General features: G+C 40.1%; 1 protein-coding gene across 1 annotated transcript; it reads right to left on the bottom strand.

The window, feature by feature from the left end:
* Positions 1-7,077: 7,077 nt before the first annotated feature.
* On the bottom strand, positions 7,078-13,104 carry ppp1cab (protein phosphatase 1, catalytic subunit, alpha isozyme b). The gene is made up of 7 exons (XM_075456985.1): positions 12,685-13,104; positions 11,451-11,582; positions 10,617-10,847; positions 10,030-10,134; positions 8,921-9,144; positions 8,012-8,146; positions 7,078-7,933 (listed from the first exon to the last, which is right to left on the bottom strand). The coding sequence occupies exons 1-7, from the start codon at positions 12,737-12,739 to the stop codon at positions 7,838-7,840; spliced, it is 978 nt and encodes a 325-aa protein (XP_075313100.1). The 5' UTR covers positions 12,740-13,104; the 3' UTR covers positions 7,078-7,837.
* Positions 13,105-13,418: the final 314 nt, after the last annotated feature.

The raw sequence follows: 13,418 nt of genomic DNA, 5'->3' as shown, positions 1-13,418 counted from the left end.
CTGGTAATACCATTCTAACCATCTATCACAGACAGGACAATCAACAAACAAGGTAAAACAAACTAGACTTGAGGAAAAACTGAAAATGTGTCTTCACATAAAATAAGAGTTCTGGTATTTTCTGCACAGCCCTTCGGTGGCCACAGAGAGAAAAATAAATTGTTTTTCAAGGATTTTATAAGATAACAGTAAACACTCAGAAGCGAAGAGCAGACCTCAGCAGACCTTTCACCTCAATGCCATCAGCACTGAGATGGATGGCTGCATCTTTGGAGGCTTGGCTCTCATCAATAATGCATGGTTATGCCCCCACTGAAAACATGATATGGGAATTTCTGGAGGTTCTCTTAAAGTTTGACAGTATTCTCACTAAACAGCCACAAGTCTGTGTTCCAGGCCTGGCAAGTGGCAAGTGTACGCTCTGTGAACAACACCCACAAGAATGCCAGGTTTTGCAACAAGACGTGCTGTAATACTTTACCTGTCAGTGGTCCCTATGTCAAATCTAACTGCATGGAGAGAGGTGATTAGAAATGCTATTCATGATCATTTACAGCTAATTTTGCACATCCAACCATACATTTTCTGTACTTGCTTAATCTGGGTGGCGGGGGGCTGGAATAGGCTCCACATTATGTCACAATGTTGTGGCTTGCGAGTCCATCTCATGGCCAACACAGAGACAAATGAAGGGGGGGGGGGATGAACATACATGCTCACACTCACTCCTACTTTGAATCACCATTTAACCTAACATACATGTTTTTGGACGATGGGAAGAAGACGGTGTGCCCAGAGAGAACCAACGCGTGCATGGAGAAAACTCCACTCAGAAGCCTTGTTCTTGCGTACTCAGGATAGTAAAGCAAGGTTTCACAACTATATTTCCCTCTGTGGCCATCATTTTCAACTTTTCATCAAACAACTAATCTAAAAACTAAATAATCCTTCCTGAGGTTACCTGAAAAATAACACCATTTGACCGCAGGGGGCGCTTCACCATCACCAGACCAAGTTGCCATGACAACTGTGTATTAACCTGCTTGGCCTCCTCATTGCTGTTTGTCGCTATATTTGTATCATTGTTCCCTACCGGACTTCTATCTCTCTTCCAGAGCCGTTTCTTGCTACAGGCGAACTAGGCGAATGCTTAGGGCCCCCTAGCCACCAGGGCCCCCCAAAGCTGCATGTTCAGGCTCATCTGAGGAGAATTAAAATGTCCTGTATTTATCTGTAGCTATCTCATGTATTCATCCCTTATATTCTTACGAAAATAAACGTGGGATATAAATAAAATAAACTGCAAAGATCAACTGTGGCTGGTGTTTTTGTGGCATTATTAGGTCATATTTGTTGGATAGCACTGTCACACATTGAGTGGCGTAGCGGGCCGCCGACAGATATGACGGGAAGACAAACGCTGTAATGGCATCAAAAAGAAGTTATATTAGTGGCGCGGAAAAACGGAAGAAAAAGGAAACGGAGGAAGAAAAACGGTCTACGGATAAAGGTAAGGCATGTGTTGGATGATGTGGGATCTCTAAGATTTGTTCATTATAAACTCAGCTTTAGTGTTTGCTTTATGAAAGTTTGCTTTTATAAAATGAATATGTCACATGTGAATGAACAGTCTGTCCTGCCATGGGAATGACTGACTGACTCCAGACCCGTTTATTGAGATTCTTGCAGGGAGGGCATGTTGTTGTTCTGCTCTGTCACTGTTCAGTGGAAGTTGTCTCTCAGATATTTGACACTGAACATTATTTCAGCATTACTTAGGATTAATTTACTAAGTTTGGTGTGTATATTATAGGCCTCTAATTAGAAGTGTGCTACTGTTAACAATTTAAAAGTGATTTATAAATATTAGTTGATTATTTTAGAATATTGTGGCAGTGGATCATTGTTCTTAGTTTTATTACTTTAACTAGTACAATGTGTAAATGAATGCATAAACTTATTAAAAGTGACAACTTTGTAATTGGATACAAGCTTTAAAGGGATGTTGTACATTACAATGTTTAATATTTTTGAAAACACTCAAAATCTGTTTTATTTATTGATTTTTGTTTTCTTTGTATTATAGTTTTCTTTTTATTAGTTTAACTTGCTTGAGTGGTTCAACTTAAGATGTTTAATTTGAACTTTATCCTGTTTTGCTCATGAAGTGTAATAGATCTTAGTGTACCATCTAAATGGTTAGGAATCTCTTCATTGTAGTTTGACAAACTAGGGGCCCCCAAACAGCATCTTGCTTAGGGCCCCCACAAAGCTAGAAACAGCCCTGCTCTCTTCTATCTCTCAAATACCTGCTTTTCGTTCAACCTTATAATCGCTACGACCTTTACAATTGTAGTGATTTGTTCTGTAGTTCAAGTTAATTTTTTACTGCCTGTAATATGACCCTAATGTTCTGTATAATTTCACACAATGGTGCTATTAGAGGGAGGACCTAGAGGATGTGAAAAAATATCCGTTAATTCAAACTCAAATCAAATGAATAGGTCATTTTTCCACATGATATGCGATTTTTTTTTTTTTTTGTCGGATCTAAAATTCTTTAGATCTGTCTGTTTTTGTACTATGATGACAAAGATGGTAAAAAAAAAAGCTTCTGTCTTTAAACATGTGAAGGAATGTGGCTGCTGGTGGTGTGTTTTTCACTGTATACCCTAATCTACGGTACTGATATTGTACAGTGGGTGCAAGAAGACGTGACAAAAATAACAGTAGAATTGAAGTGTGAAAAGTTGATTTCTACATGATTTCTATGTTAATAGGAAACTGAATAAAAATTGTAAGCACGTATCACCTTTTAAGCCTGAAATATTGACACTGACTGCACCCAATATCTGACTGTTAACGTATAACATAACCATGAGGTCATATTTACACTATATACAGTATTAACCTATTCATAAGACAAACATGAGCTTCTGCTGCTCCTCCACAGAGGATTTCTAAAATAGGAAGTTGTTTTTGTGGCAGCCTTCAAGCTTCGGCTCAGCTGCTGTTGGCCAGCTGCCATGTGGCCTGCTGATGAAGTCCATTTTGAAAAGGTACAGTACAGCAAAGCATCTTGCATTATAGTGGAATGAAAAATAAAGAGAGAAACACTTCGGTGTGCGTTTTAAAAGCAATATCAGGGGTTTTGGAGTACTTTTCTTTTTATAGGCTAAAAAAAAACTTATTGCAAGCATACTGTATTACTCATACAGGTAAATATTGATTTGTTTAGATTATGAAATTATTTAAATGCATAAAGACATCTTGCCTCGAACCAAAAGTATTCAGACAGTGAACTGAAGGTGAATCTTATCAGATTATACAAGCCAAAGGGACTAACATTTGAACATTTGAATCTATGTTAAATGAACTTTTGTGCTCCCAGACATGCTAAAATGTTTTATATTTGTTCTGCCCTGCCAGTGTCCCATCTCTGTTTCACCCAGTCGTTCTCCGGGCCTCAGCTGTCGTACAGCCGTTCTGACCTCTGAGATTTGGGGGCTGTGATAGGGGTCGGCCTGTCAGTGTCTCCCTCAGGCCACAGCAGTGACATTTAACTCAATATCCCAGAAGGATAAGGTTTCTCCCTCACTCCCCTCCATCTTCCGCCTCTGTCTACCATGAAGGATCAGCAGCCTGTGGGTGCAGGGACTCCAACGGCGTAAGCCCTTGCAAACTGGGACACCCATCACCTCCAGCTCCCGCTGGGGTGCTAACACGCCACGCCCTTGTCCCAGGCTGAGGGATCACCATGTGCTCCCCTCGCCCATGGAGCCCCCCCTTCCTCCACTTGTGAACTTTATGCGTGTTCCCCGCTCTGTACAAGTGTTAAGTACTGCGAAGCTGCAGCTGTACACATCTTACGCAACTAAGTCCATCTCTGCTGACTCGCACGCCACAAGCAAACTGAGAGAGACACGGCGATGTTTGTCACTAAAAGACGTAGAGCTTCAATTCTTTACTGTTCTGTGCACAGCGGCCCAGCTGATGCATATCATTCCTTCAGAGGAACTTCATGAAGACAGAAAACTCATTTACAGCAGTCCTAAAAAATTAATTTGATTGAAAAACAACCTGAAATGCAGTGTGTTCTTTTTTTAAAAGCAATGGAATAAAACAGATTATTCATGTTATTCGTTTGTAAGACCACCGCAGCTTAACAGGGTCCGATTGCAGTTTCCCAACTGGAAAACTGCCTGCATCCATGAACAGGAGATTTCCTGCCATCCTCATATTTTATCCAAATGCAAAGTGTGTGTTACACTAAAAGGCCCTTTGAGCAACAATAGATTTAATAGGTTTGGTCCTGACAGTGAGGACATATTAGGGCTATGGATAAAGGCTCGACAGAGTTGGTGTTAGCAGGGTACTTGCTACAGCATTAGCTAATAGTAATAATAGAAGTGACAGCTGAGTCTCTGAATCCAGAATTCCTCACAAGATAAAAATAGAGCAGGTGACAGTGTGCTGCTGGCCATAGCACCGCAGCAGCTTTGCTGCTTTTTTATGTCAAAATGTTAAACATACGGTCCGGGATCCTGAGTCTAACTTTCAATTATTTGGAGAAAAGAGATGTTGGAGGACAAGTTTGACTCCAGGGTCATCAGTATCCACGCTGGACTGAAGAGGTCTTGGTTGTTAACACCATTCCACACACTTAGGGCTGCACACTATAAGCCACAGGGGAGTAGAGAGGAAAGTGAGCCCGTTGATCAAAAGAGGCTTTCGTTTTACAGGAGTGTATCTTACTTGGCTGGCTCTGCAGTTTTAGAAGCTAACGTTGTTAACTTGCAGTCAAAGGTGTTTGACTGGGATACTTGAGGTGTGCCGAATGCAGCACAGGGTTCAGATTAATTCTGATTTCGTTTGGATGCGTCAAAGAAGATGAAGTACACCAAGTTTAAGCGGGAGTCCACGTTCATTAATGTGTTGCCTGGAGAATAACTGTAGGAAGCCCCACTAATTGAGAAATATTTCCTTTACTGTCTGTAGTCTGTGTAGATGTCTGATCTGCTACAGCTGAACAACAGAGGGAGATGAGTCATGCTTACACTAACATGACTGAGTACATTTTGACTGAAGTTTTCTTGCAACAGTTTTTCCAACTGTTAAATACACATTTGCATAAAAGACTTCAATTTTCCCACCACGTCTTTGTATAATTTTCCTGCCTGTACATTTGTTCTGATGTACATTTGATACTCTGGTCATGAAGGTAGAAAGTTAAATGTGACCTCAAATTGCCTCCCCTTTTTCTCCTGAATCTTAGAGGATCTTTTTATTGTATGTATATAAGTATGAATATGTGCCGCACACACTCAAATCATCAAGCCCTCAATTGAAAAGCACTCTGGACCCCAGTGTCATCCACACAATAAATTTACTGGCACACCTCCATGTATTAGGAGACTGATATTTCATAAATCACACACCGTCACTGATGTGTCACAAACCAAATCCTTCTGGAGTTTCATAATAGCGGTCATAAATTAAAAGGCTTCGTATGTCAGGCCAGCATAGCTGTATGTACGAGTATGTACAGTATTTGGTATCATTTGAAAGATGAACTCTTGAAAATATACAGCATCTTCAGTGTCTTATCTATTTTGAGAAGGCTTCTCTTGTTCAACCAAGACACTATTTCTGGGGTTGTTCAGCTGTAACTGATGTGAATGTGGTGGCTACAAAAACAGACTCCACGCTATGATTCACCAAGTCCGATTTATTTTTTTTGATACAACTGAATCAAGTAAACACACCACATTAGGCTCAAGATCACATTACAGTCCTCAGAATTCAGAAACTTAATCCTGCAGAAGCAGTGGGTTAGAATCCGAGAATGCAGTCACTGACAGGGCGACCTCAAGTCTCCATCATCCCGCTATTAAAGTACAGAGGAAACAATTACTCAAATCACAATGCTAGATGGGGAGAAAAAAGTAACTAAATTCCCTTGATTAGACAGAAGTTTGGAGTTCAACTCCTCATCAGCTGTAAACACTTCACTCCTCACCTCACTGTTCCTGTAAAAGGAAGGAAAAGTGATGGACAGAGCGTCCTGACAAGGGCTGTTGCTGACAGGAAGACGAATGGATGCAAAAAGAGCTCAAGAAATGCCGAAGGAGGAAACAAGATTATATTTTGGTAAATATAGAATGACTGAAAACGGATAGTTTACATCTGTTTATCTGTCCGTACACAGAAACAGACATTGGATATTATGACTTTGTGAAAGAAATTAGATTTGTAAACTAAATATTGCGATGGTCTGTCGCAGTAAATCATCAGAGTTCTGCGTAGAGCAATAAATAAAGGTAGACTATAAAGTCAAGCCGAAGTCAGTAAAAAATGCAGAGTATTTTCTTAGCCCTTATTTTCTTAGTCAAGGGTTAAAGGGAGCTTAACACTGCCCCCTTGTGGAACACAGCTAACACACACCAAACGTGAAGAGTTACCTGCAGAAAAATCTGTTTCCAAAACATTTGTTAAGGTGTGGACAATTAAAGTCACAGCAGAGCAAAGGTAACCATAGAGCAGTTTCTCTTATTTCGATAAATACTTACTTACTTTTTTTTTTTAATATAGATTTGAGGTCATCAAAACCTACAAAAAAAGTTATAAACAGTGATAGAAGACTGGAAGGTTATACAATGGTTTAAAATGTTTTGTTGGCAACAGGCCGCCAACACTCTGCCAGAGACAACATGTATATTTATAGAAAACACAAAAAATACTTTACCTAATGCATTCTACTAATATACAAATTGTTTGTACGTTTTATATAGTTATTAAGGCAGATTAAAAAAAACATAAGTAAAGATTTCGCTGGCTGCTCGCACTTAATTTACGTGTATCCCAGTTAGTGCCAGCGTATGAAAATGAGCTTTGAATATTGTGCTTGTTGTAACTGTTACCCACCGTTAGGTCTCCATACACTCGATCTCAGCAGATGCACGAAGGCCTCCTTGTGATCAACTTGAGGAATGACATGCAAACTGCTTTTTGATGGGGATGAAACAGAGCGTGTTCTTATACAGAGAACTGTGACAAAAGAAATTCACTGGTAGACAATTCAGTTCAGATTATCGCTTTATTGGTCAACTTGATGAAAGACTACAAAACGAATTCACAAAAAAAAAAGAAAGAATAAATTGCTTCAAGTAATCAAATCTGTACAAACCTAAACTGTTAGAGGGGGTTTTTTACAGCTCTGGCTCATGAATCTAAAGAGTCATTTGTATGTGTGTGTATAAGTGTGTGCTTGCTCTAAAAAGATGTAACTCCTCCCTGTTCGAAGATGTTGAGACATTACGCTCAAACAGGCAAGACACAACGCAGGCACACACACCCACCTTTCTTTTGAGATTTTACAGTACAGAGGACAGGGAAAACAAAATACTCCCCCCTTCCATAAGTACACACGCCTGCAGGCAGGAGTTTGTTGCCAAATCGATTACGTGAGCAGTCCCCACTGTCTCCCAAACACTAATTTTTCAGTCAAATTACTGTACAGACCGACACTGTGGTTTCAACCTGCCCACGGGAAGAGTGGTCAGAGAAAGGGGAAAGTATAAATCTCTAATACTCTCGCACAAAATGTACACGTGCACACATGATTTAATGCTCACCTGCAGACAAGACATGTTTGTAGTCTGCTCACGCACGCATCCACTCAGACAATTCATAACATTAAATGTTTTAAGAAGTACAGATAAAAAAGGAAAAAAGCCCTGGGTATAGGTTTGATTTCTGGCTGTTTGGTGAAATAAAGGAGAAGAGAGGTAGAGAGGGCAGGAAGGATGGGCCGAAGGTCGAGGGAAAACTACTGGTGTCATTTCTTAGCTTTCCTGGGAGGAGTGACCGGGCGACCAGAGCCCATGCCCCCTCCACCACCATAGAACAGCTTCTTGTCCGCAGGTTTCAGAATCTGAAAAAAAAAAAAAGTGATCAAAGAACAACACCTGGAAGGATGTTATCCAGCAACACTGGTTTGTCAGCTGCTGACCTGGAACGAGCACATGAGGGTCTCATCTACGCTCATCATTGCCCCGGCGTTGTCAAACTCCCCACAGTAGTTTGGGGCGGAAAACAGTGTTACCAGCTGCCTCTTTGCAAAGAACTCGTAACCATCCTCAACCACCTGAAAGGACACACGTCAAAGGTTAGCATCTCGTCTCGGAGGAACACGAATGACAGCTGTTGCTCATGTAGTCGACCGGACGCCGTGTTTCTGCAGTTCACTTTTCTCCTCTGAATTTTCTTGAGCAGACAAACAGAAAGTGTAATTAAAGATAACAAAATTGATTACAACAGTCACTCTTTATCAAAGCACTGAAACAAAATAAAGTCAAAAAAAAAAAAAAAAAAAAAAAAAAAAATCACACAATGACTTTTAACAATGTCAAATTCAACACGTTTTCAGCTGGTTCCACTTTTCTATGGATGCTATCCAAATACTTCCTCCTGCAACACTTGGAATAATACAAAGGTGGAAACAATTGTCTCCTTTGCTGTTAATTCAAAAAGGAAGGAAAAAAAAGCAAATTGCAATCAAACAAATAACCTTCACCTCACTCTTCTCATCCAAACTAGTACGAGAAACCACAGCGGTCACTAAAATATGCTGAAGGCCCACACTAAAGATTGTTTGGCTTGTTTGTTCTGGGCTACTGCCGTGAGGCTGCAGAGGAGGACTCGTGCCAGCTGCTGCTATAAATGGCTAACCATCCATTACTTAATGTATCTCTCATCTTAATGCGAGACTATACAAATCAGAATGTATTTTTTTCAATGGATTTGTATAAAAGCAACGTACGGTGAAACTGCTCGTGTAACTCTTGCTAGTGTGCTTTCATTTTAATTTCTCCACTTGTTTTACTGAGCTTTACGGTGCAAATAAAGTTCCCAAACTGACCTGGTGGGCTCGACAAATGAGGTCCATGTCATGTTTGTGGAGGAACTTTGTGACCACGTCTGCACCAAAAGTGAAGGAGACGCCACGGTCGTTCTCGCCCCAGCCCAGCACGTCCTTATCGGGGTCCGCCCATAGCAGGTCGCAGAGGAGGCCCTGATCAGGCACATCCGTGGGACGCATGACCCTTCGCACCTGCTCCATGGACTGGAGGTCAGGGGACAGGCCTGAAGAAGACAAATGCAGAATTAAACATCTGACGGCTGAATATTAAAAAAAACAAAAAAAAACAACAACATGATATTCAACCATTTCAGTAGTTGAACCAAATGACTGACCAGAAATAGAAAAAGCAGTCAATAAGCGATATTTGGAATTTGAAACCAGACTAAATCAGATCCACAGAGGCAAGAAATAAAAGCCAATTTTACAAGTATAAAACAAATATCTTTAAAACTATAACTACATTTAGCTTTTTAAAAATAATAATAATAACTTAAACCTATCACCTTTGTGTACTCTGTCTTATGCAACTTTTAATGTCTGAAACAGGAGGTGGAATTTACCCTCATGATTATCAGTGCTTGTTTACATATTTTGGCTAGCTGCTCTCAAAGACATGAGATAGCTGTGACTCACTGCATGTCTCATTCCGTCTGAGCCCTTACACTTTTTTTTCAAACTCTTTCCATTTTCTGTATTGCAGCAAAATAAGCCCATACACCAGAAAACAGAAATAAAAACTGTTTTTCCTCCATCAAATGTGATTGTTATTCTGTGGCTTCTTCTGTGAGCATTTTGTAAGCAATTGACCTACAACATTCTTACATTTTCAAGGGTTTAAAACCGTTTTATGACCCATATAAACTGAAGTCACAAAGTGCATCGAATAAAAATCCACCCAAGTCGTCAAGTAGCGTCAAAGTCATAGCCACAGTCTGTTAAAGTTGTACCCATATTTAAAGCCATATCTGCTGATACAGGGGAAAGGATATATAAATAGAGTCAATCATACAGTCCTTTGACTGTGATATTGACAGAAACAACAAAGCAGAGGCGGATTTTTGTGTGCGCTCTGGACAGAAGCCAAATTAACTGTTAAATGAGAATACCTCCATGGCAACAGAAAATCTTCTCATCCACAATGGCTGCAACAGGCAAACAGTTGAAGCAGTCGGTGAAAGTCTTCCACAGCTTTATGTTGTATCGCCTCTTACCTGCGGAAGGAAAGCACAAATACTTGGTCACAATCTAATCTTGAGACCCATAAAACCAGCTGGATCTATTGTACCAGATTAGAAACACCTTTTACATAATCCTGGCTCTGTGCACAGGAGAGCATGTGATTAATCACTGCCCAAAATGCCTGATCATGCTCCTTAGCCAGAGGCCCGATGTACTGGGAGGCTTCGGAAACTAATTGAGCTTTTGTTATGACTGATAATGTCAGTTTCTCTGTCTGCTTTACAACAACTCAAGCTCAGAATGTATAATTATTGACTGGTAGACTATTTCTACGTTGACGGAACAATTGTTACGGTTGTAGTGCAGTACCACCACAACACATAAAAAAACAACAACAACAACAAAAAAGAACCGTGTCTGGCTTACATTTTATTCAAACTGTAAGTAACCACAGATGGCAGTGGCGAGAGTGTAACATTACTGTTTATGTCAGTGAGCATGCCACATTACTTACACTCATCATAGAAGCCATATATTCTGTTAATTGAGGCGCACTCATGATTTCCTCTCAGCAGGAAAAAATTTTCTGGGTATTTGATCTTGTACGCCAGCAACAAGCAGATGGTCTCCAGGGACTGTTTGCCTCTGTCTACATAGTCGCCCAGGAACAAGTAGTTGCTCTCTGGTGGAAAGCCCCCATATTCGAACAGCCTCAGAAGATCATAGTACTGCCCATGAACATCACCTGGAGAGACAAGCAGTATTTAGCTCGATTTAAAGTTCGTTGTTAGATTGATTAAGAGTCAATGGCAGAGACCACACAGTAACCTACACCTTTGTGAGCATTTACACCTGCCCCATAGTGTTTGTGCTACAAACAATGGTGACTGAAAACAATAATTATGGGACGCAACTCTGGTTCTGTGAATATGTGAGGATACTCAATCATCAATTAAACCTGTGAGTGAAAACAGCAAAGTTGCTTAAAGATGTGGTTATCGTACTTTGTATTTAAGCACAACATAAAACACACGTTAGATGCAGCAAATAAACACTACTTTGCACCATTAATGACCCTGTTTCATTTATAAAGAAATCTGATGCTTCAGTGTAGCCTTAAGACGATTACTTCTGCGAGCTTGCATTTAGTGCGAGTACAATTGTGATCTTTGCTACACCATAAACTTTGAGAGGTCCTGAATTCTACACACTGTTTCTTCATGGGATAAGAACGCAGCAAAACACTGTCAATTTCTTTTAAAAAGGTCCAAAAAATAAATAAATAACAATCTCAAAATGTGAACCAACAGCAATGTCCTTGACTCCAAGGAACACAACTAAGCCTCACCACAAATCTTGAGGGGCGCCTCAAGTTCGAGCAGGATTGGCTGGCTGAGGAAAATCTCCCGGGATTTGAGGCAGAGACCACGGATTTCGTTCTCTGTCAGCTGAACATTTTTGCCAGGTCTGGAACCTTTCACTTGGAGGAAAGAAAAAAAGAAAAGCGTCAAACAGTGAAGGAAAACAACAGCCCATTGACAGCAGACTTTAAACTCAATTTAATTTTTGTAGAAAAATGGAACCAACCGATTGAGTGGTAGTGGCAACAGGACTGGAATAACTTAGCATTTTGTTGATTAAAAGAAAAAATAAGTTCTGTACAAAATAGGTTATATGCATAGGCTCTTAGTTTGCAATCGAATGAGCTTAACTATCATGATTAGATTAAAAAAAAAAAAAAAAAAAATAGGTGTGCCTTACAGGTTAAACAGATAAAAATGTTATTACATTATTATGGTAGGCTGAAGAACCAGTCTGCAAGTCATATATGCCAAAAGTAAATAAAGATAATTTTCTGTCACATCTTTAAGACATACTCGTGTGACCCTCAGTTCTTTCGAAAGCCATGAGAAAATTAATAATTTTGCAACGAATGCTGACAAATAAATAGCGACGATCTGGAAAACGTACAACAGTCTGATAAAACGGGTGGTTTACATTCTTTGGTAGCATCAGGAACAAAAAACACAATGAGACGCCACCTGAATACACAGCCTACTATAGTCATGTTCAACTTCTGTTTTTCTTTCCAGCTTAAAAAACAGTTCAGAAAAATGTAAGCCCTTTATTTATGTGTGGGGGTAGACGAGTGCCCCCCCCCCTCCCCTCCCCTCTCTCTCTCCTTTTCAAACAAGTTTGTTGGGGATAGCAACACTGAAACATATAGATTGCTATGTTTCATTAATGGGTCCGTGTAAACTAAGGACACAAACCCTTACAATGTCAAACATACCTATACTTCCTCTGGCAGAGTGAAATTATATAACCATTGTTATCAATGTTTCTACTATACTTTAAAACGGTATGTGCGAATATCAATTTCAAATGTGCTACGCCAAGGAGACGACTGAACAAACAAGAACGATGCTTGTAATCCTGGACAACTTGATTCTTAAGCGGCATTTGCAAGAAGCAAAAGATGAATAACTTGCTAGCCGAGCATTGGCGGCCGTCGTTGTCTTCTTCCTGCTAGCTAAAATGGGACCTCGGTGAATAAAATCTAGTAAAATACGGAGTCTTACCTTCGAGGAGACGCTGTATAATGGAGTCGATGTTCAACTTGTCGGCCTCCGCCATGCTATTCCCCTATTCTGGTCGGCTTTATATCACTTCGATTAATTCAAAACGCAGTGACCGTTAAGTGGCTACCGAGTTACCGCTAGCTCAACTAGTTTAGCGTTAATCGGCTATCGTTAGCCCGCTAGCTAGCTAACCTTGGGGAATAATTGGCAACCTCAAAATTTGAGGCTGAGAGCTGAATTATTAAAGATGTGGTGGCTGACATGTGCTGCAGAAACACGATTTAGTTAACAATTTTACATGAGATGATCGAATTCACTTTTGAATATTAGTATTTTCTCGGAACAACGACGTTTCTATCGTATCTGCTAGCACCATGCCATCGACAAAAAAGGCTAGAGGAGCGTTAGCTCAAAGTGAGGTTGAACGGAAATGGTGCGACTGTTTCCGCACTGTCATTGGTAAGTTTGTTTGATAGGCGGTGCCTGATGTATTCAATCTACTCTTGGATTGGCTGTCTTTAACGTCCATCAGCATTTACTCTTCTCAAAACCACAACGTAAAAAAGGGCAATTATTCTCGGATATGTCTCAATTCTCTCTTATGAAATTTGATTTTCTTTCCTAAACAGTTCAGTAAAAACTACATGTGTTCATATCCACTCAAATATTCGAGTTTGGGTCGTTTTGTATTTGTTGCGCAGTAAAACGACACCCACGGAAGTGAGCACAACAAT

The sequence above is a fragment of the Odontesthes bonariensis genome, chromosome 23 (genome assembly GCF_027942865.1).
Source record: "Odontesthes bonariensis isolate fOdoBon6 chromosome 23, fOdoBon6.hap1, whole genome shotgun sequence".
Classification (NCBI taxonomy): domain Eukaryota; kingdom Metazoa; phylum Chordata; class Actinopteri; order Atheriniformes; family Atherinopsidae; genus Odontesthes; species Odontesthes bonariensis.
The sequence above is the reverse complement of the archived record's forward strand: the minus strand, read 5'-3'. Positions and strand labels throughout refer to the sequence as shown.

Coding starts and splice junctions, on each gene's coding strand:
- ppp1cab (XM_075456985.1), bottom strand. CDS start 12,739: ATGGCGGAGGCCGACAAGTTGAACATCGACTCCATTATACAGCGTCTC. Junction 11,583..12,684: donor TATACAGCGTCTCCTCGAAG/GTAAGACTCCGT, acceptor CTTTCCTCCAAG/TGAAAGGTTCCAGACCTGGC. Junction 10,848..11,450: donor GGCGCCCCTCAAGATTTGTG/GTGAGGCTTAGT, acceptor TTGTCTCTCCAG/GTGATGTTCATGGGCAGTAC.